The 26,586-nt window shown below is 39.2% G+C and overlaps 1 protein-coding gene across 7 annotated transcripts in view; it reads right to left on the bottom strand.

The window, feature by feature from the left end:
• Positions 1-1,466: 1,466 nt before the first annotated feature.
• The window catches only part of mymx (myomixer), a 42,607-nt gene continuing 17,487 nt past the window's right edge, over positions 1,467-26,586 (bottom strand). For 4 of the 7 annotated variants that reach the window (XM_007551482.2, XM_016671203.1, XM_016671204.1 and 1 more), the window contains 23 exons: positions 23,752-23,882; positions 23,557-23,653; positions 21,971-22,120; positions 21,672-21,821; positions 19,552-19,808; positions 17,892-18,027; positions 17,616-17,810; positions 16,704-16,856; positions 15,719-15,936; positions 15,276-15,459; positions 15,041-15,196; positions 12,719-13,042; positions 12,401-12,520; positions 7,005-8,864; positions 5,929-6,048; positions 5,773-5,847; positions 5,606-5,692; positions 5,442-5,533; positions 5,243-5,328; positions 4,455-4,518; positions 4,188-4,372; positions 3,780-3,941; positions 1,467-3,710 (listed from right to left, as the gene is read on the bottom strand). In XM_007551482.2, coding sequence (XP_007551544.1) covers positions 3,445-3,710; positions 3,780-3,941; positions 4,188-4,372; positions 4,455-4,518; positions 5,243-5,328; positions 5,442-5,533; positions 5,606-5,692; positions 5,773-5,847; positions 5,929-6,048; positions 7,005-8,864; positions 12,401-12,520; positions 12,719-13,042; positions 15,041-15,196; positions 15,276-15,459; positions 15,719-15,936; positions 16,704-16,856; positions 17,616-17,810; positions 17,892-18,027; positions 19,552-19,808; positions 21,672-21,821; positions 21,971-22,120; positions 23,557-23,653; positions 23,752-23,882 — 5,268 coding nt within the window. In that variant the 3' untranslated portion in view covers positions 1,467-3,444. The remainder of the gene's footprint in view (positions 3,711-3,779; positions 3,942-4,187; positions 4,373-4,454; positions 4,519-5,242; positions 5,329-5,441; positions 5,534-5,605; positions 5,693-5,772; positions 5,848-5,928; positions 6,049-7,004; positions 8,865-12,400; positions 12,521-12,718; positions 13,043-15,040; positions 15,197-15,275; positions 15,460-15,718; positions 15,937-16,703; positions 16,857-17,615; positions 17,811-17,891; positions 18,028-19,551; positions 19,809-21,671; positions 21,822-21,970; positions 22,121-23,556; positions 23,654-23,751; positions 23,883-26,586) is intronic. The other 3 variants (XM_016671202.1, XM_016671201.1, XM_007551483.2) reach the window with 3 other exon arrangements.

Raw genomic sequence — 26,586 nt, 5'->3', positions numbered from 1 at the left:
TATAACATTAGTATTGTTGTTTCTAAATTAATATGAACTTGTTTTCTTCGCATTATTTGAGATCTGAAAGCACTGCATCTTTTTTGTTATTGTGACCATTTCTCATTTTCTGCAAATAAATATTAAAGACATGTTGTCAGTAGTTCATAGAATAAAAGAGCAATGTTCATTTTACTCAACCATAGACCTATTAAGAGTAAAATCAGAGAAACTGATCATTTTAAGTAATCTCTTACGGTTTTTTTGAAGTGGTATATTACAAAAACTAGATAAATAAGAGTGATATCTCAGTAAATATGCTCTATTCAGAACAGGAGCCCAAAAAGGACTTCAACAGGACTTCATTTCATCATGTTAAAACCAACATGAACCATTTTCAAAGCACATGGTAGCGCATACATGGTAACATAGAAAACAGTGTGAACACAACAAAGTAGCATTTATTGTTTTTTGGCTTCATTTTCTCCGTCACTAGATTATTCCCTTCCCCCCCAAAAAAAAATATCAGAAAAACGTGAGAGAAATTAACTGGAAAAATTGATCAGTACTGACGGTGTGTTTTGCACATTTTAACTGTGGGATGCTGCGTGACCTCACGCTGACAGGCAGTACCATGCAAGCCATCCGAAGCCTTTAGTAGATCTGTGATTGAGCTACTTTGCAGAAGTATGTGATAAGTGTTTCCAGGTGCACTTCTTAAACCCTCCCTGCTGGCTTACAAAGAATCATGTCATGCTTCTAATCCTCCTCATATAATATTCCAACATTTCTGCTGCTGTCAGAATCAGCACAACCACCAAAACACGGAAACTGCTTTCTCTGACAGTTTAGCTTCATTGCCCCAAAGCTGACCTCTCCGCTACGTTAAATCTTTTCACTTTCGTTGCAGATAAGTGACAAATATGGCTACATGTTCTGAAATTAAAGTAAAATATTTATGGCATTTGAGCTTTTACAGCGTTCTAACACTCTTTTAATTGTAGCTACACTTTAGCTGCTCTGAATTTTTGGATGTCAACAACAAACAGCACTGCTCACCAAACCAGTCAACAGCTTACGCCAGTCTCCTTCTACAGTTTTTTTTTCCAAAGTAAACATCAAAACTTTTGAGATGCCCAAATTAGTCATTTTTCTTCTCTACTGTAACTAATCCAAAGGAGACACTGAATATTTTGCAATGCTAAGCAGCATTAGTTTGCAAAGGCTTTATGAGTTGAATTCATTATGCAACCATGTCCACAGAGAGCGTCTGGTTCCTCAGCTTTAAATGAAGCGGCGATTATTTATGTTTAAATCACATCTCTGAATGGGGTCATGTTTTAATACGCAAAAAGATGGCTTGTGATGTGGAAATGTTCTTAGCTTTGCCGACCTTTAATCTCTCGTTTCATCTTACGGCTTTTCTTCTCAAAGTAGTCCAGACAGACATGACAAAAAAAAAAAGAAAGAAATTTTTGTACCACAAGTGTGTCAAAAATTAATCTTTAATCACAGCAAAAGCAAAACCTTGTTTTGAGTTTTATTAAGTATTTAGTCTTTGCCTCAGAAGGTGGAAAAAAGTAGTTAAATCACACGAGATCAAACAGTATCAAACTGTGAATTCATAATTAAGGAGCAGATAAAATGCAACGTAACTGAAGGCACTGAGAGCTTAACGTATTAATATTTAGGTTAACATAAAGGGGAACAGATAACCCAAAGCACAACAGGGAGAAAATGAAAAGAAATGTACAAGAGTGATGATCAAAAACAATCAAAACAGTTCCAGAAGTTTACATAAAACCATCATAAATGTGAAAGTCAATTTCAACCTTTAACATATAAACAACAAATTGATGCAGAAGTTTAATTTATTGAATATTTTCTCTGATCCACACAAGATCAAAACTATACATCTGGTTGAATTCAAAGCTTTTTTTGAAAATATAAAGAGGCTTTGGATATTCATGTCATGTATCCATGTCTATGTCACCCAAACTGTCAATCTCTGATTTATTATTTCTTTTATTATAATGTTCAAGACCAAACACAGGAAGATTGAATAAACAGTAAAAAAATGTTTGCAGGATGGAGATCGCCATTTTAGTTGAACCATCTCAAAAAGTTACAATTTGAGTCTTAAGTCGATTTTCGATTCTTTAAGATGACTCCAAACAGGCTTCAGTGTGGTGGATGTGCCTTGTGTTTCAATAAGTTTTGGTTGGTTACATGATTGTATTTCTGTTTGTAAAGCACTGTGAAATACCTTGTTGCTGAAATGTGCTAGACAAATAAAATTTAATTGATTGATCCTTTTTTTCAGAGACCATTTTTTTTAAATATTATAAAGAAAATGCAGCTTTGGAAGCTAAAATACGTTGGAGCAAAGCTCCGTCACATGCTACCTGTTGGTGTTTGAAAGACAGCCAATCAACGAGTGCCGTTCATTTTCCTTGGTGCTGATTGGCTATACCCCGAAGAGCGGAAGTAAGATAGACAATGGATGCTAGCTTCTGTAGTCATGCAAAAACAGTTTCCACAGATCATAATAAGCCATATAAAGGTACATTTGTGTTTCAACTATTAAAATAGGCATTTAGGAGCGTTTTTAGAGTGAGTATCAAGTGTTTGCAACTTTTAGCCTTTTGCCGGCAGTCCCTAGCTCCCACGAACATCAGGGTTTCGAGGACGGCTGTGGTTTCTCCGCAACTTGGTGAGCAACATTTATTGACATATTAGTGAGGGTGTATGTTTAATTTGGACAATGCAGTGGCTCAGAAATCAGCTCAAATTGCACTCTGAAATCCATTAAAGACCTAAAATAATGACATTAATGCCCATAATGACATTCGAATATTGCTAATGGTGTATGTATGTATTTTGGAGCTTGAAATGAATGAATTTGGTGACATTTTCTTTAATTTTCTATCCAGTAGGCAGCAGTACCGTTGGCAGTCCAGTAAACCCACTGCATGATGCTACCACCATACTATACCATACTTGATAATTTACTTTTTGTTGATTACACAAAAAATACAGAAAATGTTTAAACTTGTTAATCCAACTCTTGTTTTCTGAAATTACTGAAGTTGAAAGCTGTATTATCCTTCCATCTTGATATAAATCGTTTAAAGAAATCCTTCATTGTCCTGAATTAATATGACATTCATATCAGTGATGACTGTATGTACACTTCTGAGTTGAACTGTAAGTACACAGTGCACACTTTGCAGCGTGTTAGCAGTTGTGTTTTTATCCGACTTCAAAAGAGACGGATAAAAAAAGAGACTCATAAAACAGGTTATTTATAATGACTTTTAAGGCTTTGTAGTGATTTATCACAAACGCATCAAAAACATAACTAGGATAAGTGTTTTGCTCATAAATATGGTCAGTAGTAGTGTGTTTTTATTTAAATGTGCACTGCACGTTAGAAACTATCTGTAAAATCCAGCATCTATACGCTCAGGGCTCTTTTTTCCCAAAGAACTTTTTAAAGACAGATTTGTTGCGAGGTCGCGGGAGGCTCGAGTAGCTTTTCAGAGCAGAGTCCTTAAACACGTCTGGCTGCCATGAAGGTGAGGGCAGCACTGGAGGCTCCAGACCTCTGCTTATCGATGAGCTGTCTGCCGAACTGCCCCCGACCACCAGAGTCACACAGTAGTTGGATCCTTTTTCCACCCCTTCTCCTCCAGGAGAGTGTTGCATGGGTTTAATCTTCTGGTAGGTTGCTGAAAAATAACCAATATTCAGACTGAATGTGATAATGATAAAATTCAGGCTAATCGAAGCAATCTAACCTGACGTAAAAGAGTGGGAGCGGTGCTTGCTGCTGAGCCAGTTCTGGCTGCTGGTTGCAGGGGAGTGAGAGGAGGAAGGAGAAGTGTTGTCTACAGAAAGTCTGTGAGTCACTGTCTGCGTTAAGCTGCATTCATCACCATCATCATCATCATCATCATCATCTGTGGGGGTCAAATGAGAGCAGAAAAGCTGAGTAAGAAGAGATTTACATTTACTGTAAAAACAAACCCCCTTAGCAATCATGTGACACTACAGCTATTCAATGTGGAGTGCTTCAGCTCCACCTAGTGGCACCTGCTATACCTACAACATCCAGCATATTTATTTGGCTGGGGGTGAGTTCAGACACATGCAGTTCATGAATGTTATGCAGATGTCTCTTTTGGTAAACAGTTCTCCACTCTTACCACAGCAGCCTGGATCCAAGGATGAGGTCTTGGACTTCTCGTCCGCTCTTTGGCTCTGGAGCATGTGACTCTGCTCTCTGGTGAGAACTACAATTTCTTTGGTTTGATCGCTGCTCTGCTGTTTCAACCTTGGGAATGTGTGGGTGACTTTGTGCTGGGAATGGCAGAGTGTTTGATCCTGGCATCTAAAGCATAAGAGCGGGTAACAGTCAACATGCTGCACAGAATGTTGGCATTTTATACAAATTGTTTTGAACATTATCTTACAAAGAGATGGGAAAGGCTTGATCACCAGGAACATTTGTTGGTGAAGACATGAGCTCACTTTGACCTTTGACAGAAGAAAAGGTCACATCAGTTATTCACTATAAACACAACTATTAACTTAAAAAAACAGAATGTAGTACAACCCACATAGGATTTTTTTTTAGATTTTGTCATGCTCCAACCACAATTTGGGTGGATTATATTGAGATTTTATGTTACAGATTAACACTAAATAATGCATAATTGTGTAAGTGAAAGGAAAACAATAAATTAATTTCAAAACAACCTGTGAACAAAAGTGTGGTGGGCATTTGTATTCCAGAAAGAAAACTTGAGAGGGTGCAAAGGGTTTATGGTAGTGGCAGCAGGATAACGACCCTAAACATACAGCCAGAGCTTTATATCAAAGCATATTTATGTGCTACAATGGTCTAGTCAAAGTCCAGATCTAAATACTATGGAGAAACTGTGGCAAAATTTAAAAGCTAATGTTCACAGATGCCTTCCGTCAAATATGACTGAGTTTGAGCTGTTCTACAAAGAAGAACTGACAAAGATTTCAGTTTCAAGATGTGCAAAAATTGTAGAAACATACCCAAAAAAACAAGTGTTTACTAAAGTGACAGCAACAAAATCGAATAAAATAAAATGTGGGATCATCTTCTTTCCACTTTATTTGGTATTTTGTGTTGATCTATTACGTAAAATCACAATAAAATACATTAATGTGTGATCATGATGCAAAAAATATAAAAATATGCTTTTCAAAGCCTCAGTATTATATTTACCTGTGCTTGCTTGTATTTTCATGATCCACTTCTTCATCAAGAAGCGGGAGGTGGTATTAAACAAGTATTCAGACCCGTCACGGAGCCTGAAGACCAGAAACGATGGCGGTAAAGAAAAACTTGCAGCGCATACGTCTCACTATTTGCCTTTAAATCGGTGTAATTTGCAATGACAACTTGGCTGTTTGCCCAGGATTACCGTAGTCGGAAGCAGTTGGGTTTTTTGGTGTAGTCTGGGGCAGCCGAGCACTCAGCTCCCATGAGGTTCAGCGGTAGACCGCATGCAGAGCTCTGAAGCACAAACTCATTATTAGTCACCACATGCCAACTGCTTTACAGATATCATATCTGCTTTCTGCTTACGCGCAGTGTATCCTTTCTGTCCTGGAAGAAGCACAAGGTGTGTCTATATAGGACAGCGTGGTAGGAGTTCCAGCCTCTGGAGGCAGCCTGTGAAAATAAGATAAGACCACATGCTGCTGACTCTGGGCTTTACATCTGCTGACTATGTAGGCCTAAACATTTCTTACTTTCTTTCCTCCCAGCTGCAGCTTGTGCTTCCTCTCCAGAGTTCCCTCCATAGACTGATGCTCCGGTTTTCCACTCTACATGGGTTTGAATTAAAAACCACATTCATGCAAAAAGATAAACAACAAACAATATTTCTGCTCAGGTTTCAGTCTTACTAGGATGAAACAGCGCCCTCCTGTGGCTACTCGTTCTTGAGGCTTTGCTACGTCTTTAAGATTTTTCTGGCAGGCTTCGTTCAAACCCATATTGACTGAAAGGAGACTCATAGACTGGTTCTGTAAAAAAACAAAATAATGCACAGTCAGAACATTACTTAGGTTTGCTAAAGTTAAGAGACAGACTGGCACAGTACAGATGTGTAAATATATATATCTTTCATTGCAGTAATAAAATCTCCAGAGCCAAATCAACCTTTTCTCATGAACTAAATCTCATTTAAAAAACTGTAGAGAATCCAGGATGATCCAAATATTGTGCAGAATAATAGTCAAACATCTCTAGATACGCTGACCTTGTGAAATGTTATAGAAGATTAAGTTTTAAAACAACCGAAACATTCAAAACACTGATTTTCTTTAAATCAAAACTTAAAACACACCTGTTTAGAGTTGCCTTTGATTAATAAAAATTGGAATATTGATCAATATATTTAATGTATATTTTGATGGCAACATTTGACAAAATGTAATGTTTATTGCTTGCTTCATAATTGGTTACTATATTAACCAGTTGTGGTTAATATAGTAACCACAGGTTAGACATAACTTGTTAGGTTAACTTGTTAAAATGTGCTACACAAATAAACATTAACAGTAGACATATAAATAACTGTTTAAAATAATTATTGATTAATTCTGAATTATTTTCCCCTCTGAATAAATTGGCTCAAAGTAAAGGTTGAATTTTTCTAAATACTTCTGTGTGAGATTATTTTCAATAAAAGGTTATTTTATTTTAGGGCTTTTATAGGCACTCTAACTACAAGTTGAGAGCAAAGATAATACATTAATTATTTAGGAACCACTGTTGGAGTATTTATTGGTACTTTATTGAGTGACATGACCCAACATCAATGGCTTTAACTCATTTCTTGGGAATCTGTTAACATTTTCATTGAGGAAAATTAGACTTCAACATAAGCTGTTTTTAACCTCCGAGAACAAATTTGCTTCTAAAATAACTTTACAGCGTCGGAATGGTGTCTTAACCATACTTTAAGAAGCAAACTGACCTGTGAGTACGTGGTTAGCTCCTCTCCTTCCTTCATCTCCTTCTGTTCTCCCTCTTCCTCCTCTCTGTATTGGTAAACGTATCTCGGATTGTCGCCGACATCTGGAAGCTTCACCGGATCAGACGCCGTCTCGTTCAGCATCACTGCAGTCTTGCTGGCAGGTTCCCTGTTGGGAAACGCCGCCCAGGACCTCCGGTCCGCTGTGGCCAGAGGAGGGAGGTGATCTTTGGAGCTCTGCCATTTCTCATAACCCAGACAGTTCTGGATGTGGGGGGGCAGTTTGAACTCGGCTATGAGGAGGTTTGGTTCTGAGGCGGTGACCAGGTTTCTGTAGAGAACAGGTGGCTCTGTGACAGGAGGGGAGCTGGAAAGTGGATCTCCGGTTTGGTTCGGCTGGTACATAATGTCTGAGCAGATGCTCTGCCTGTAGTTGGTATTCTGTTTCCAGATGTCCTCCAGTTCTTCTTCTTCCTCCTCAAACTGCTGGTGGTCGACATGAACCGGCTCTGTGTTAATATTCACGGATTCTGGGGATGAACTTGAGAACGCGGCATAGTTTTCTCTTGTAGTCGGGTCTATACCTCCCACCTCAAGGGAAATAAGTTTCCCCACCACTCCTTTAGGCCGGGGCTGATCCGGACAGGGAGCATCAGTGCAAAGCTTGAAACTGCTGGAGGTGGAGATGCCAGAATCTACAGAGTCCTGTCGAACGCTGACGCTCATCGTTGACTTCAGATTCACTCGTACAAGAGAAGCTTGGTTTGATTTGAGCCGAGCACTGTTTTCATGCTCACACTGGGATTTTGTGCATTTATGGAACTGGTGTCCATTCAGGTCCCGGATGAGCGTATGGACACTGAGACACTCGTGTTTATGCGGGACTGAGCAGCAGTTATGGACTTGGTTCATGTAAATAGGCGGCTTTGAAGGCGGACTGATTTCATTTGTTGTAGATTTAGTATCTGACGAGATTTCGTCCTTCTCCTCTGATCCGGCACAAGGGTCTTCCAGGGAAGATGGTTGTAAACTCACCTCCTCATCAGGCAGATCTTTTGCTGCAACTATTAACTCCTGTGTTTCAGAAGAGCTAATTTCACTTCCTGTGATGGCTGCCAGGACGTGGGTCTGTCTGAAAGAGCTCAGAACTGTTTTTCTTTGAGAAAGAGGGTCAGAATATGTTGCATCTGCTTTTTTAGACTCTGGAGGGGCAATTGTGATGATTTCCTGAATGCTGGGGATGAGGGTCATGTCTTTTGGCAGATCGAAGCTCAACACTGAGCCCAAAGAGAGGACTCTGCAGTGGCTTCTCCCAGGAGCCTCTGATGGGGAAGTCGTTGGTCCGGATGATACAGCGTACGGAGTGATGCTGTTTTCTCCTGAACACTTTGAATCGATGTCTTTCAGAAGAGGGTTTTTCATGTAAGCCCCAGTGCCTGCAACATTTCTGTTCTTCTGTAAGCTCTTTTTCCTCTGACCTTCCTTCAGCGGCCATGTTTGAGTGTTATACGTGACCGTCTCAGAGTCATACCGCTGCATCCCACTGGTTTGCTCATCCACGTCCAATATTCTCTGTATTGTGTGTCTGCGCTCGTCTCGCTGCCTTTTCCTCTTCTTGCTCATCCGTTTGAGGCTGCAGAAGATGGAGCTGCTGCCGCTTCCCGTTGTGGGGCGGAAGCCGACGTTGGTTGTTTGTGGGTCAGTCACAGGAGAAGATTGTGAAGAGCAGGAAGAGGAAGCGGACGGCCATAAAGTAGGGGAGTCTGAGGCTGCAGAACGGTTCTTTAGGCGGGGAAGGGTGATACTCTCGTACACCGGGGCCACAGCCAGGGTGTTGTCCTTAACATGCAGGTAAGTACTTACCTGTGAAAAGACGGAACAAGATTAAATGCATGACGATGAGCGGATATTTACTGAATGTGTCCTTGCTATGTCTTGTAAAAGAAGAAAAGAAAAGAGAACTCTTTTTAGTAAAAAGAAAAAACTGAAAAATATGTCATGCTTTTATATTCAGACCCATTACCTTTAGATACCCCTCAATAAAATCTAGTGCAGTCAATAACGACCAAATGTCACAAAGCTAATAATGCATCTCTGCAGAAATTAAGCCCACAGCAGTTGGTTAGAGAACATTAGTGAACATATAACCATAAAAACAGCATGATAACCAAAGAAAGAGATGGGGATAAAGTTGTGGAGACATTTTACACACGGTTAGATTATGACACACTGTGTATTTAAAACAGTCCAGAGTAGAACATTACTTAGAGAAGCAGCTAAGAGGCCCATGGTAACATTCAACGCTCACTGTCAATAGCTGCATTTCCATTGGTCATATAATTATGCAGTTTGAGATTTTAAAAATAGATTTGCTTAATGGAAACACAGAGATTAAAAAAAAAGAACTCTTATTTTTCGATAAACGTTTTGGCACTACGGATGATGTGTTTTTGTTCTTTGGCTGTAACAAAATTGATTTATTTCACAAAACTGCAATGGAAACTCTTTGCTTCATGTGAGTCACATAATCAACAGCTGGATGTTGCCACTGAGACAAACCACAAAGAAGAAGACAACAGGAAGTAGTTGGAGGATGATTGTATGCCATATTTTTTTCAGTGACTTCAATTGCATTTCTTTTTTAATGGAAACACCACAATTGCAAAATTGTGTTTTTTTTTAGGACATCAGAGTATTGACATAGTTTTGCACACATTTGTAATGTAAACACAGCTATCTTTACAACTGTTGATCAAAGTGTTTCACATCTCACTAACAACTATAAACACGCAAATGGAATAAAGCTGTAATAAAATAAATAACAGACATTTAAATGATTTTATGGTTTACACAATGCAGACATGTGGAGGTAAAGTATTTCTTATTCCTGGGGACCATAGTGAATATTCAGTCATCTCTATGTTTCAACTTTGATTATTGAGGAGAATCTGCCTGGTTGATTGAACTAGACTATTTAAAACCAAATCTGCAGAAAGGAGGACACTTCTATCCTGGGCTCATTTTTGAAGAAGATGCTCCGGTCAGATGAGATCAAAGTGTAACATTGGCTGGAAGAAAACATGTTAGAGGCTGCAAAAAATAGTCTGAGATGCAGATTCATTTTCTAGCAGGATAAACACCCTGAGATCAAAGCACAGAACACATTCAAATTCAAAATCTGAATTACATCAAAAATCTGTGGTAAGATGGAAACAGTTTTTCACAGATGCTCTTCATTCACAACTCTCTTTTATCACATAATATCCCAATAAAATACACATAAGTTTGTGAGTGTAAAGATACAAAATGTAAGAGTAACTTTGCAAGGCTCTGTGTGGTTGACAAAACTTTGAGCGGCTCAAGCTTGATGTTCAGTGAAATAAAATATTTTGGAGAAACACTCATCAAAGAAAACTCTGGATTAACAAATATTTATGAAGCATACAAAAATGTATAAAAAGCACATGACAGAACATGAGTCCAACAGCAGACTCAGGATTTAATCAAAATCATATGTGTCTGCATATGTCGTCATACGCAGCTGTAATGCCCTGACCTTTCAACTCTGTGACTAATCTCTTGTAGCTGCATAAGCTCCAGACTATAAATCATGTAGTGCAGTCTGGGGCCTTTCTGAAAGGTTCAGCACCAGTTCTCTTGTCTCATGACGGCAGCTCCACCGGCATGTGGGACACACTCCTACTGGGAGCCATTTTGGAGCTGAGGATGAGGTCACTCGTTTCACACAATCACGGCAGAGCCGGGCGAGAGTCAGACCTGAGCAGGTTTACATCAGGCTCATCAAAGGCAAGAGAGAGTTTCTGTCAACAGTCGCAGCAGGGAGGAAACTGTGTGCGCTTTTCTTACTCATCGCTCACATCGTTTCTGTCATCACCACTTTTCAGCTTTTTATATCTAGCCTCATTTTACAAGTAAAAATCCCCCCAAAAACTTTTAATGACGAGAAAAAAAAAAGTTTGGTTATCTGCTGGGATTTCACCCATTGATTTGAGTTTCTAAGAGACGAGCTGAAAATACAACACAGGGAAACTTTACTACTTTTTTTTTCCAGATTAGGTTAGCTAACACCTGAATGAACTTGTCCGGCCTGCTAACAAACAGTTAATTTGATTCAGGTGTGTTGAAAGAAACGAGGCACCCAAAGGTAGCAGGAAAGTAGCTCTGAGAGATTGGACTTTTGAAGCCCTTCATTAGGTCTAGGACAGTTAAACACAAAGTTGATAGAAATTAATTTAATTACAAAACCCTAAAATATAGTTTTAGCTACAAGATGAGATGCTAGCTTGATTCAAATTAGCTTTAGCGGAAATGTGTTAATGAAAGTTAATTTCTGTGTGAATTAGAAGAGCTGAATGTTGGCTTCATCAGGGAGTCACATTTCTTTAATCAACTAGAATAATGCCCAAGCCAGTAATGTAGGCAGCAAAAAAGGCTGATATGTTTGAGATGTTTCTGCTTCAACACACCTTTATCAGCAGCAATTTTGTCAAAGATAAAACCAGAAATAAAGGATGGGAGTAAAACATCCTCCAGCAGCAAATTTGCTTGAAAATAGAGTTCAGAATTTTTGTAAGTTTCAGCTATTTAAGGCTTTTTAAGGTCTACATAAGACCACTGGGATTTAAACGTCAGACCTACACAAGTCTGTTAAATCTGCACATATTTAAGATCAACTAATGCCTAAATTTTATTTAAAACTCAGCAGAACCCTTGGAGGAGCAGCTTGCTGGTGAATGTTTTTGTCCAGCATGATTGAGCACCAGGTCACAAGGCAAATGGGATAAATAAATGTCCTAGAGATCAGATCATTGACTTTTTCAATCCTTTGAGATGCTGTGATTAATCTTCAGGAAGATAGTGAGGGAAAGAAAAGCTCTAATGAACCAAGAATGCATCGCACTCAAGCAGGATTTGGACCAGAAGCTGCGGGAAAGAGAAACAGGAGGAACGGCAGCAATATTCAAAAAGAAACGTCAACACTGGAATTATAGATGCTTTGCTTAATCTTGCTCTATTTCTCAATAAAAGCCTGCAAAACATATATGTTTATTATTCAAATACAGCATAAAGAGGAAAAATATAAAGACTCAAAACAGACTTTCATTTTCAAACAATGAATAAAGTTTACTTATTCAGGGTCTAAACATTTGCTGCACTTATTCATTTTAAAATCGATAAATTTTTTATTATTAATCTTGTCTTCGGTTTTATATTTGCCTTGCAGAGGAGCTAAAACCACTGGGTTGTTGAACATTTTGTATCTTCTAGCAGGTTAGGAAAAAAAGCATGCTACCCTCAGGAAACAGCTGCACACTGCATGCAGTCTCGGCACACTTGGAGACGGTGCATGCAATCCCAGTTCACACTGCGCAAATTACCTCATCTGCGCTCTGCCGATAAATCTTTTTCTTTCGCTTTAAACTACCGAAAGTATTTTCCAAAATCCCCTGGCAACGCCTCCAAAACTTTTTACAGGCAGAAGACTGAGGCACTGCGGGCTGAGGGAGAGAACGAGGGGAAAATAGAAAGTTGTGAATGCCAAAAGAGAAAGGAATGACCTGCAGTACAGAGAGGGAGATCCCATGCAGTGTTGTTGTAGAAAAGTGATCATCGAAGCCTGACAGCATCAAAACGTTCCTCTTTTCTTTGAACAGATCATGTATGTTGGGTGATGTTTTGTGTCGAGTGCTCCTCACCCTGTGAATAGGCTCGGAGGTCTCCTTCAACATCTCATCTGTCCCAGCAGGGAGGTCGAGCACCTGCACTTGGCTGTCCTCAGTGTTCCCAAAGCTAAGAATGAGGTTTACAGCGCCTCCAACAGGTGGGCTGCTGCTCTCCTTCACCAACGTAATGTTTGCTTTGGGAGAATCGCCTCGTGGGCCGATCCTGTTCATGATTTCATACCCATCTTCCGACATTTTCCCTTCGCTCTCTTCGTTACGTTCAGCTGCATTTGTCGTGTCCTCAGAGGCCCTGATGGCATGTGATTGTTGGAAGATTTCGGGGTCAGCAACCAAACTCTGTATGGGAAGACAAAGACGAGGGAAATTTTTACGCTGGTGCAAGAGAACCCAGTTTTAGGTCTTACAAAGAATTCCAGACTAAGTTTCCAGATTTCTCCATCGTTTATGTTAAAACAAATAAAAAAGTTCCCTATGAATCCAGATATTTCTACAATAAACAGCAACAATAAGAAAGAATATGGATAAACAAATATGACGTTTGAGATGTGAACTTGGAATGTCCTTCATGGGTTTCTAGGTTGCCATGTGAAGTGTTGACCTTTTTGATGCATCACATCTCAGACTGGTACTTGTTTAGTCTTGTTCTTTGTGTAATATTTGTTGGCGTGATGATTCAAAATAGGTCAAAGTTGGTCAGAGAGTCACTTCAGCCAGTAATACTGTTCTTAATCAGTTGATTTTAAAGTGCTGGCTGTCTCCAGTAAGGCAGACATGACATGTGAAAGGGGGCAACATTGCAGATCTTCATCAGGGTTCATTGCCATCAAAGTGTAAATGTGCTTGGTGAAGAGGAAGAGGCCCGACAATTTCAACTGCTTGTAGATGACATACTGGAGTGAAAAAAGTCATGAACACGCTTTTAATATAAATTGCAGAAGATGACAAAGTTTATATTCTGCATTCTGTCAGTTAACATAACCAAAATAGAGCAGCAGAAAAACCACGTTTAAAATAGCCAGTTCCAGAACCAATTCTTCTCAATGTGTTATTTTACCAGGGTTCTGTATGATTGGAAAAAAAACAAGGTACAATTTAACATTAAATATAAACTGCTAAAAATTTGTGATAAAATGCAAACAGGTGCAATCAGTCAATCCAAATGAGCAATGACTACGATAAATATAAGTCAATTTCACTTTTTTTATTGGCCACATGTCCTAGTAGAGCAGTGAAGCTTTAAGTAATTAACTTCTCTTAATCAAATATAAATGCTCAATTGCCCATATAGTTGCATTCATTCAAAGAGCATTGGGAGTTAGCAATGTTTGCAAGTTCTTGTGCTCAGAAACTGAGGTTTGGCAGCAGAGAAGCTAGCAAGCTAGCTAGCTACGTTAGCATTTATCCTCCATGTTGTGGCTTCATGCTCTATGCTTCAGGTCTTTGTATGTTTTCAATGGACACCAAAATAAACTTTGATGGCGTACCAAAGATTACAGGCATGTTCTTATTGAAGAGTCACCAGACTAGCTGAGTGAGCTAACTGAATGGGGATGTTCACAATGCGGTGTGCTCTGAAACAGAGATTTAACAGAGCAGCTAGCAAGCTAGCTAGTTAGCAACTCTTGCATTTAGAAAAGTGCTATAACACAGGTTTTGTTTTTCAAACAATACTCGACTAAACTTTTTGTCCAATTTCCTTTGTTTTGTGGTTAAACTATTACATGGAAGATCACCTTAATTTCAGCCTGGGTAAAGCTTAATCACACAAACATGACATGCAAACTGGTCATGTTTGACATATTTTCAAGTGAAATTTCAAGTTTTGTTTTACATTTTAAGTTGTTTGAGATGAAAAACAAACAAACAAAATGTTGTGAAATTTTCTCAGCTTGCATATTTTGTCTGCTAGTCTTTCACCAAAATTAAGATAACAAAATTTTCTAACTTAGCATTTTTTCCCCAACACTTCAAATATTTTTTTACTTTTATCTAACTGCAGGACAAATAGCTTAATTGCAGATCTACTGTATTCAGGGGATCTCAAACTCCAGTCTGAGGACAACTTTTAGATGCGCCTCTCCTTCAGCACATATGAATCTGATAATTAGATCATTAGGAAGACTCTGCAGAGCCTGACTGCATGCTGAGGTAATTCAGGCATTTGATGGAAGTGTGCTGGACCAGTTTGAAAGCTGGAGACAATCAGCCTACGAGGGTTGGGGCTTGACATCCCCCTATTCATGCCCTTATTGAGCCTGTTTGGGTTTTGTCATAAAAATGGAGGAGGTACTTTTGCTTTTATTTGGACAAACTCCCACCTAGCTGCTAATTTACCTCTTTAAATGAGTTCCACATTGTTGCCTCAGAGTAAATGTTATCATGTGAGGGTTCCTCTCTGTTCTGTTTGTGAAGCCACTGTTGTTTCTGAGCTCTCCAGTGAACTGAGATCCACCCAAGCATGCTCCTCAGTTCCTCCATTCGTTCCTTCACCTGCAACACATTTCCAACTCAGAATCATCAGCCACCTCATGCAGACTGTAGTGATTTGGTAGAGTCTATATCTGCTCACCATCTGTGTGAGATGGTGTTCTTTGTTTAAAAGAGTCTTTGCTTTGGCTGCCAGCTCGTCAAACTCGTTAAACTTTAGCTCGATTTGGATGTCCAGCTCTGCCGCCAGTGGCCGCTGTCCTTCTCTCCTGAGGTGCAGGGCAGTGTCTGAGAAAATGCGTGACCTAGTGTCTTCGGTCCATGAGCTGTTCAGAGGGATGCGTAAGAAGAGGAGGTGGTGTTAGGAGACTTGGAACAGTAAGAAACATGAGAATAAGCAGACTCTCCCTGATAGGAAACACATTCGTTGGCCTGTCACACCCAGGAAACCTGCTTTATCCCCAAATTCCCTGCTCCCCCTGAGGCAAGAGCTTGACAGAGAGAACATTCTGTTCTTAAGCAAATGTTCCCAAAAAAATGGATTACAAATTGTAGCAAAGACGGGGATGTTGACATCCTGCTTACATCATGGCGAGGTAGCTCCTGAAGAAGCCCTGGAGCTCCACAAACTCCTGCAGACGAGATCTGTTGTCCATCACGCTCTTCCCCAGTTTGCTCCAGGCCTGCAGTGTAGACTGGGTCTTCACCTCGAATGTGTATGCTTTCTCCGGACACAGGTCCTTCAGACGCAAAGCCTGGTTCTCCATCTTCTTTACATCCTCCTTCATGATTTCATAGTCACTCTGCAGAAAATCACCGAGAGGTTCTATCATCTCTCATCAATCCTCCAATCATTCAAACAACCTGGACTGATTGTTCCTCTGACTATGACCTCTTTGTCATAGCTCCATGCATATTATTCTCCTTGAGGCCCATATGTGAACCATATGGGCCTCCACGTTATAGGTTGCCGTCTTGACCACATTTTTACTCCATTTTTTGACGACGCTGTAATTAATAGTGTTCAGGGCTCTCTGGGAGCAACGCTTCATGAAGTTTCTCAGCTACAGCAAGCTTCACCAACGCTGAGTTCCTGCATGCCTGTCTGCTGATGCAACAGTTATTTCTGTTTGGGAGATTAGGTCATTTCTGCTCTTCAATCAAATCAAGTCCTGACAGCTGAATGCATGTGTGTTTGTTTTGCGCGTTTGATAAACACAACGTTGGCCAACAAATGAGTCACGCAAAACTCTACCATCCCCGTCTGAAACTCTGCTTACCCGACCAGATTTACCCCCCAAAACATACACACACACAACACACTTTTAGAGTTAACAGAACAATGACTCACTGGAGAACAAACATATAAATGTAGTGTTTTTATTAAATCTTTGCACGCTCCGTGTGTACGTGTGTGGCTGATAGGCAAAACTAAACATAGCACAAAGTGGTGCAAACAGGGCACAGTTTTGCTGTAGAGAAGAAAGCGAAGCTGATTTTTTCCAAAAATAATTCTGAGTTGTGTAATCAGTGATGAGTCATTTCTCTTTTCTGCATCTTCCTTTCTTACCTCCAGGTGGCCCAGTCTGTCCTGGAGCGGCCCGAAGCCGCAGCGGTCTGGCTCGCACTGCACGGCCATGTCTGTCTCCTTCTCCAGGATCTCCAGGCTCAGCTCCTTGCTGCTGCACAAACACTCCTCCACGCACACCGCAAGGCTGGCATGCTGGAGAGGCAAGAGGTCCTCATGAGATGGGACTGTCAGTAAGGCAGTGAACTTTAATGTGTTTTACAACCGGAGCCACGAAACGTAGCACATTTTTTCACACGCCAACCACAAACTTTGGTCTTTTCATTTATTGGGATTTTATTTGCTAACTCAGCAACAAAGTAGTGCATTATGCTGAAGGAGAAGGAAAATGATGCATAGTTTTCAAAATGTTATACCAAGACATTAAAAAAATCTATGGTGTAGATTATTCTTTTTATGGAGGTAACTTTTGCTGAAAGTTTGTTTTTTAGCATCTCTTAATTTTTCTATATTGGACAGAATAGAGAGGGTCTGAGGAAAGTAGTTTTCTAACATATCTGATTGGGTTTTGGGTGAAACTGAGCATTTAAATTACTCTAATTTGTGCGTTTCTATAACATAAAATCCTATATGCAAATTTTATAGTTTGCTAGTTTAACAAGACTGTAAAAGTTTAAATGGTATGAACACAAATACCTATAAAATTATGTCATGGCTTCTCCGTGAACATGACAGTTTTATACATGTGCCAAAAATAAAACAAATCCAACCAAAAGTCCTTATTCTAGGGCAGAGTGCTTAAAACAGCGGTTCTATTACAGATCATAGAATCTGAAAATGATTAAATGCCTATTAAGCTGTAACATTTGGATCTAATCAACATTATTTAAACCTCTTAAAGCATAAATGTTAAATGTAGCTCCTCAGTTTAAGCACCACTCCTCCTCGTCTAACCTTGCTGAGCAGTTCCCGGATGGCGTGATCGTGGCTTTGTGATCGACCTCTTTCCCTCACAGTGTCGTTCAGCATCTCCACGGCCTCCCGCAGCTCTTCCACAGGGTCGCCCATAGTTTCTATCTGATTGTCTCCAACACCGCTGCTTTGGAGCCCAAGTAACGTAGGGACTGAGGAAATGTCACTATGTCGAGGCTGTTAGACGCATGAAAAATTGAGATGTTTCATAACGTGAATATTACTCAAGATAGCGTGATAATGTTCGACGTGTAATACCTGATTGAGATTGTATTGTCCTCCGATGAGCTCCTGGCTCTCGTCCAGCTCCAAATGCTCCAGAAACTCAGTCAGCATGCGTGTGTCCTGCAGCTTTGAGCTCTGTAGGGTCAGGGCACTGAGCACACAGTGATACCTGTGCAACACAAATCGCACCAACATGGTTTCACCAACAAGCTGCTCCTACGCGCTCATCCACGCTCAGAAGAACCACATAAAAGACACAGAGATCAGCTCACAAGATGATTGTTTCAAGGCTCCAGCGCTGCTTATTTTATTAATATTATCATGTGAGCATATCCAGTACCTTACAGCACAAAGCTTACATGTGCTATGATGAAGGGATTTGCTTTTTCTAGAATAAATTAGCCTTAAATCTCTCTTTTTTTTCTTTTAGCATTAAATAATGACATCAGCCCAGGTGTTCCACAGCTGCTTAGTGTCTCTGCAGAACGCTTCACACTTTTCTTTTATTGCAGCAGCTTAGCATTGCATAGCTGTAAAACACAGAATAACACTTATACTATAATTATTGTAGGACAGTTTGACACTGTTGCTCTTAAGGTTATTACTAAAACTTTCTTTTCTATGTTTTCTTTCAGTTAACATCTTCCTCACTGCCATGGCGAGAAAATAAACCTTGGATGATGCCCAGTTTTTTTTTTCTTCTTCTTGTAGCCATTTGCTCATTTTTAAGAATTGATACACATTTGGCTTATTCAATGAGGGGCATGTTCTCTTGTTTTTATCATTTTTAACAGAGACCTCTGTATCACATTCTAAAATAAAAGTTACTAGATAGCTTGATCAATTAAAAAAATATATAAATTTAAAAAATGGTTCAGCTGCTTTTGTTTTGCAATGATTGTAGGGCCTTTCTAAATATTTTAGAGCAAGATTATCCCACTGCAATTAAAAAATAATAATTTGTTTTAAGGCTTTTGCACAGCTGGATGAGAGGTGCAGATAAGAATAATCCTGTATCTGCACCGTTGGTCTCCTGGGCTAAACAGGCGGTAATCTCTGCCCGATCCAACACTCCCACCCTGGAAACACCTAAACTGAGACATTTCCATGCTTTCATTTTCTTTGCTCAGGCTGGTGCACTTTTTTCCAGAGTCTGACCTTCTGTTTATAGACACAGGTACTTCCAGAAAGCCTGTCAACATCGTTAGGTTATACTGTGAACCTCAATGACAGGCTGTCCTTCAAACTACTGCCAAAGCGTAAGGCAACCCGTCACAAACTAAGTGGTTGACTCATAAGAACAAGCTGAAGTTATGGAGCAGGTCTTCCAACATGCTACTTGATACACAGTTAATGAGAACATGGAGAATTTTTTTTTGTTTTTTTTTTGCCAATCTGGATAAAGTTTCAGGTTATGAGATCTGTGGGTAGGTATATTTTCTTTTTTGGTCTATAGGGCAACATTATTTGTCTTGCGTTTAAACTGGGGAGTTTTATGAGTAAATCCTTCCATGTTGAATTACAAACATGGCAAACCCCAACCTGTGATGTCTTGGAAACACTGACATGCTGTATTTTCTGTGACTGGCAGAAACTGCCAGCATCATTCATCCCTGATGGGTTCAAATCCATAACATGAATCTTCCATGATGACAAACGCCGGGCAGCTCACCTCGACCCCTGTAAAACTTACTTTCTCTCCAACTCCTCCATGCGCACTGCCAATCCCCGTGTGTGGGGGTGACTGTGGCCGTGAAGGCGGTCCACCTCCTGCCTCAGAGCGCTGAGCTCCACGCCGCGAGCTGCCACCTCTTTCTCCAGCAGGCAGCTCTCCCTCTCGGCCCGGCTCATGGTTTCGGGGTCGCCGGCGATGGCGGACGCCTTCATGGAAAGCTCCACGGACTCCAGCCAGGCCTCCAGGCTGCCGAGGGCTTGGAGCACTTTCACAACCTTAGCCGAACAGAAGCAGAGGAAATGTTGAAAATGTGTGCAGAATAGCATTTGTCAAGATGGAGAGGCTTTCTTTCTTAAACATTTAAGAGATTTAGGTCAGAGTTGAAAGAAGAAGATCGCAACAGCATCAGTAATTATATGTTTTATAATAGCAGGCTTCTTATTTGAAGCAAAGCTCTAAATTAGATTTAACCCATAATCAAATTAAAGTATTTATATCTCTCTAACTATATTCCATTTTATTATGTTTCAGCCACAAACCTCAGTGTACATTATTGGGATTTTATGACAACACAAAGTACTGAATAATTGTAAAGAGATACAGAAAATATCATGGTTATAAAAAATGTACAAATGAAAATGTGAAAAGTATGCCATGCGTTTGTTTCAGTCCCCTTTAATTTCCTGCCCTTAAATAAAATCACAAATTACCGAGTAAAAAAAGTCCATTAGTGTGTAATTAAACCGTATCCAGGCAGCTGTCCTGTGAAAGCCGCAGAGGTTTAGTGAAGAAACAGAAACATGAAAACCAGAGCGGCAAAAACTCAAAATCTTACCAAGTATTTTCTATTTTCTAATGCAAACATCTTAGGATGTCTGAAATAAAGCAAAGCTAACTTGCATGTAACCTTTCATTAAATACAGAAAAAAATAAACAGAGCTTAATAGAAGGCAATACTTGAAGAAAACCTGCTAGAAGCTCTAACAGACTAAAGACTGGGGCCCAGAAACGTGTGACGCAACCCAGAAATACAATGGAAAGAATCAGAATGAAGCGTGTGTTCAAAATGGTCCAGTCAAAGTTCAGACTTAGATCCAATGGGGAATCCCTGTTTAAAGATGGTCTCCATTCAGCTCAAGGTATTTTGCAGAGAAGAACTGTTAAAAATTTCAGACAAGATTTGCATTATTGATAAATGCCACAAAGTGTTGGCTCAAGAGAATGGGGGCTGGATAGAGATGTATGCCACACTTTTCAGGTTTATTTTCTAAGTAAGTCAGAAACCTGTGTTTCAATTTATATACTTGTGCTGAATCCTATGAAAACATGCAAATTTGTGGTTGGAACCTCACAAAACCTGAAAAAAGTTCAAGCAGTAACTATAATTTTTCAGTGTACTTTATAAACGGTTGTAAATAGGAATGCGAGCAATTAATCGAATTCCGACTAATAGTTGATAAATGTTTATTAAAATAAAATTAGTTCCAATTGATTTGTTAATAATGTGTGCTTTGACCTTGCTTTATTGTTGTACTTTGGCTGCCATCCAGCAGAGGGCGCCGCTAATCATACTTAAACAGAGTCAGTTGAAGCAGGGATAAAGATGGCGGCCATACCAGAACGAGAAAGAGAAACGGTCCAAAAAAGAATCCGGTTAGGATGCAAAATGCTCTTTATGCGGTTCTGTTATAACATTAAAACACCCGACAAGCTCCTTGGGTTAGCAATATAACTTATAGCGTCATTTCAGCCGATCTGCATTATTCTTTTCAACTTTTATTTTTTTATTCAGCAGCCTAAAAGGTTCCTGTTTTGTTCTATTTTATAAATATGTCTCAGTTTAATAAATGTGAGAAACTATCAGTTGAAACAAAATAATGTTAAAATTTAAAAGAAGGTAAAAAAAAAAGTTCGCTCATCAATTAATTTAGTTGACTGATGATCTGAATAAATTTTAGACTAGCTCATTAATCTTGGGTCATAACTTGGATCCCTAGTTGTTATCATACCTCTCTGAATCAGCACCAAACGGTGGTAGAACCGATCCAGAGTAATCTGTCCTGATGGTAAATCTTCCTAGAACAGTATGACCTCAGAGAACAATCTGTTCAAGAATTATTAAAAAAAATGAATCTCACTCTGAAGCCCAGCTTCTCCGAGGCCTGCAGAAACACAGCATTCCTCTGGTGCCTCCTCCTCAGTTCTTCCCACAGGACTTCCAGCTGGCTGAGGAACTCCTCAATCCTCGCGCTGCCTGGGTGCTGTGCACGGACCAGCCCGTGACCCTCCTGAGGAAGGCGTTTTCAACACATGAGTGCAGGTGATAACTCAGAAACCTTCTCACACCAGATGTCAGAACGTCGACTAAAGATCTGCAAAGATTCTGCACGTTGCCATTCAGCAGCGGCTGCTCAGGCGTTAAAATGCCTCCGTTTACCCTTTTGACCACCTCTATCCTGGCTCTGTTGTTGAGGATTTCTTGTTCGAGGGCCTGTTGACACCTTCTGGCGGCCTCCAGACCCTCGGAGCTCGCTATCAAACACACCTGTGTTGCCACGGAAACGTTGTCTTTCAGCCAGGACAAAGTCTGAGGAGGAAAGCAGAGAGAAGAGGGTTGGATGGTGTCAAAAAAAAAAGACACGCACAACCTGTAACTTGGCTACCAAAAACAGAAAACAGTTACTATGATGTTTTTTTTTTTTTTTTTTTTGTCTTTTTCACTTTTATACCACTCTGGCTTAAAAACATGACTCTAATTTGCCCTTAGGTGTGAGTTGTGTGGCTCTGTGATGGACTAGTGACCTTTCCACAGTGTACCTTGTCTCTTGCCCAGTGACGGCTGGAAATAGTCATCAGCAAGGACAAATATATAGACGACTGGATGACTGTCCTGCAAACATTACAGAGAAATAAAGCTTCCTACTGATAGGTTTAGTGCTGGAAATGACTAACATGGAGCTCTGCATTGGCTACTTCAATCACGAGACACTGGGGATTGGCTTTCTTTATTGTTTGTGTTTGAAAAGTATTGCCTCTTACGTTTCTTTGTCTTTATTGTCATCTGATTCTGGCAATTTAGATTTATTCCTAAAAGGAAGTTTTTTTACTTCTTGTTTTCTTCTTCCTGTGAATTTTAGCTTGTTTTGTATCCGTGTACGTCTTTCCCTTGGTTTGTCACTCCTCTGTGTCTTGCTCAGTTCTCTTTGTTTACAGTTTTCTTTTCTTTTCTTTTTCTTGTTTTGCTGATCTGAATCCCCCTGTTATTCTCCACTGCATGTCCCTCTCTCCCTGTGATTCAACTTTGTCATTAAGAAATCTGAACACTTTTATGACCGTCTCGCTCTACATTTGGGTTTTTACAAACCAGATTATGACATGTATTAGAATTTATTTTAACGTGCTTTTACTGTATTAAAAGTATCAATGACTTTAATCCAATCTATTTATCTGGTCTGTTTCAGATATTCTGAGAAAGGCCATCTGTTGGTTCTTAAAAGTACGATTTATAGTGAGGAGTCATTCTTTTATTACAACTTTCTTATTTAAAGTTGTCTTATTTTCTTATGATCATCTTGGTGTCTTAAAAGTTTAATCTTGTTTTCAGCATTAATTTGATTTCATAGTAAATTAATTATCTTTCTAGCATTATTTATTTGGCTTATGGTGAAAAGTTGGTGTTTCTTTGCTGCTTATGTTTGTCTCTGGTGTTTCTTAGTTCTACATTTTTTGTGGCATTTCATTCTAGCTGTCCGATAATCATGTTTCGCTGTAACTGGTTGTCAACCAATCAATTTGAATATATTTCACATTTCCAGTGAGCAAAATAAATATTAGCTGTGGCAAGAATCTAAGATTAGAGCACTTTCTAAATCAACAGTCTCATTTTATGCATGCATGACAACTAATCAAAAAACTGTGCAATCAGCTCTGATGCGTAGAAGCAGTAATTATATAGTGTTGGGATTTGTATGAAGGCAGTTGCAGAAATAAATTTTTAGCTGCATCTGAGAGAAATCTGATCACCTTGTCTGCAGACAAAGTGAACTTCTGGAGCTGCAGGTGAAGCTGTGGGTGGCCCCGGTGGCCGGAGGGAAGCCTGGGCTCCTCTCTCGGCTTTCTGCTGCAAAGAAAACACAGATGTGTGACTCCACTTATGGTTAACTTCACATAAAGACATTTCCTTGTGTCATCAAGAGAGAAGTCAAGCACAACAGTCACCTTAGTTCATGTCTGCTGACGGCTTCGTTTACGCCGAGTGAGTCATTTCCCTCTGGTGAAGAGCTGTGGTTCACTGATTGTTGCTCGTCTTGCTGGCTGCTCCGAGTTTGACTGTGGTCGTCAACGATACTCTGTGGACAAAAGAGTCAAACTTTCTGTTGCCAGAAAATCTCAAAGAGCAAAACCTGATTAAAAAAATTCATGAAACAAAAATAATTTACATCTCTGCCAGTCTGGAAAGTTTTATAAAACCATTTCCAGGGCTTTGGGCCCAAAGGGAGAGTCATTATCCTCTTAGGTAGGAATCATAGAACAATGACGAAGCTTTTCCTATTGCGTAAGGAACACGACTCATTTATCTAAAACATCCTGATGACCCTCGACTTTTACAATGACGTTCTGTGGACTGATGAGACAAAAGTGAAACTTTTTGGAAAGTGTTTGTCCAGTTACATCTAGTATAAGACTAAATATATTTTAGAAGAACATTTAAGTGCCAGAGCAATAAAAACTGCTCTCTACAACAAATTCCTGAGGGAGAATGTTTGGGCAAACACACTTGAGAAGTCCATCTTTGAATGTTTAAAAAAGTTTTGAAGTGACATAGTCAAAGTCTGGTTCCAAAAATCTAGATGCTGATGCCCCCAAATCCTCAAGTATAGCTGAATTAACACAATTCTGCAAACAAGAATGGATCAAATTTTCTCCACTGAGATGCAAAAACTTACTTCCAGTTAAAACAAACACATCCATATAGTTGTTGACCAGTTGTTTGGATAGATATTCCCCTTTCATTAATTAGGTCACAACATGTAAACAACATTTTGTGTTTACTGGGGTTATTTTTATCTGAACAGTTTACCTGGAACATTAAGAGTGATTAAAACATGAAAAACAAAGGGGGAAATTACTTTTCCACGGCTGCTAGCAGGAATATTATATTCTCTTTCAGTTTCAGAGAAGTGTTTCTGATTGCTAAAGTAAATTTCATAACGTTGCTGAAGGCTGTGCAGGAAAACAAATCTCTCAAACAGTACATTAAGAAGTAATTGTTGCTCTATTGATCTTTATTAGCTTCCCTCTCTATCCTGTGCAGGGCTCCCCTGTTTGCCATTTTTGAATGAAATTATATTATGAATGAAACCAAATTAGCAAACATGCGCTGTGATGATGTAAAAGAGACACTGCAGATGAAACAGATTGTGTTCATCTTGTGAAACACGCAGCTGTGTTTATTCAGCATTAAGCGATTTCCATAACCGGTCACTGTTACAGCTGTGCAGCCGAGTTTTGAACAAGGTCAGTGCCGTGGTTACCGCCTCTACATGCAGGAAGACATCACCAGCCACTGAACCACTTTTACAGCCATCTCTGTGTGCTTAGGTTGACCAGGGATCTCCACTGGACTTTTTAATGAGACCTCCATGTTTCTCTAGCTCAGAGCGCACTTATTGTTGGAGCAGAAGAAAACCTAAAACTGACAATCTAAAATTTTTTACTAAGTGCTCTGGGAGCAATTTTGACTTATACAAACATGCTTCTTTTCACTTCTAGTCAGTTCTGTTGAAACAAGCTGTTTTGGTAGGATGTGGTTTATTACTTTGGAGCTAATTCCTAATTTTGAACCAAGAACCTTATTTCTGCGAGTGACGGCAATAAGAACCAATCCATCAAACTGCCTCTTATCGTCTTTTAAATTATTTGCACATTCACCATTGGCTATCTTTTTTAAATATATATTTTTTATGGCTAATATTGATTACTGATGGATATACATAAAGTAAAATGCACTTCTAATTCTAGAATGATTTTTATTTGATTGGGAGGTTTGGGCCTGAGCGTATTTTTAAATTCTTGCATGAACAATATGGTTTTAAATTAACTAAATTATTTTAAAATGCATTGCAGATTTTTATTTTTCACATGAGCTCCAATGTTATCAAATAAAATAGACAAATCATTTTTGAAATACATTTCACAGTCATTTTATTGGCCACATCACGTTTCCTCGATTTCAAGATGCAAATGACTTATTGTATGAGACCTAAACTGTAACTATTTTGATCTAAATATCCTTTTCAGAATATATTGATCATTTAATCTCATAAAACCAAACAAATTGAGACTTAAATTTATGATTTGTTCCCGTCTAATGCACTTTCAGTGAACATAGTTGGTCGTCATCATTGCCTTTTTTTACAATCTGTTCTAAAAACAACCATTTCAAAAAACAATTAATGACTTTGTCTTATTATTTATCTGTTATATTTTTCATCATGTTCACAGATTTATATTAGTAAACTGTCTTTGGCTTGTAATTTAAATCTTTTTTATATATGTATATATATTTGAAGGCAAGGCTTTTGAGTAATGTGGAATTTAAAAATATATTTTTTCAATCAATCAAAGCTAACTATGCTGTAATGTATAAATATGAAATGTATTAAATATTCAATTGTAATATATATATATATATATATATATATAAATAACTACAGGATGTAATCAGGCCATTTATTTGCAGAGAACTAACAAATTATTACATTTATTTGATATTAACTATCAGTTTCTCAAAGCAACATGGTTGCTTCTCTCTTTCCTTGTTCGTAGTGGCTTTTGCTCAAAAACAAGTTATTATATCATTGTGGTATTAATACTGATATGCAACAGTAAACCTAATCATGTCTCATTATAGCTCACCATTTCCTCTCTCTGTAAGGTTTCTTATCTGTATTCTGCTGATCCTTTCCACCTCGGAGTGTCTAACCGTCCTGCGCTCCGAGGTGATGTCAGCCAAGAACTATCATTTTGCGCCGAGCCCATCTGGTCTGCAGC

Source organism: Poecilia formosa, unplaced genomic scaffold, assembly GCF_000485575.1.
Source record: "Poecilia formosa unplaced genomic scaffold, Poecilia_formosa-5.1.2 Scaffold42, whole genome shotgun sequence".
Taxonomy (NCBI): Eukaryota; Metazoa; Chordata; class Actinopteri; order Cyprinodontiformes; family Poeciliidae; genus Poecilia; species Poecilia formosa.
Note: the sequence above shows the minus strand (reverse complement) of the source record. Positions and strands in the feature narration are given on the sequence as shown.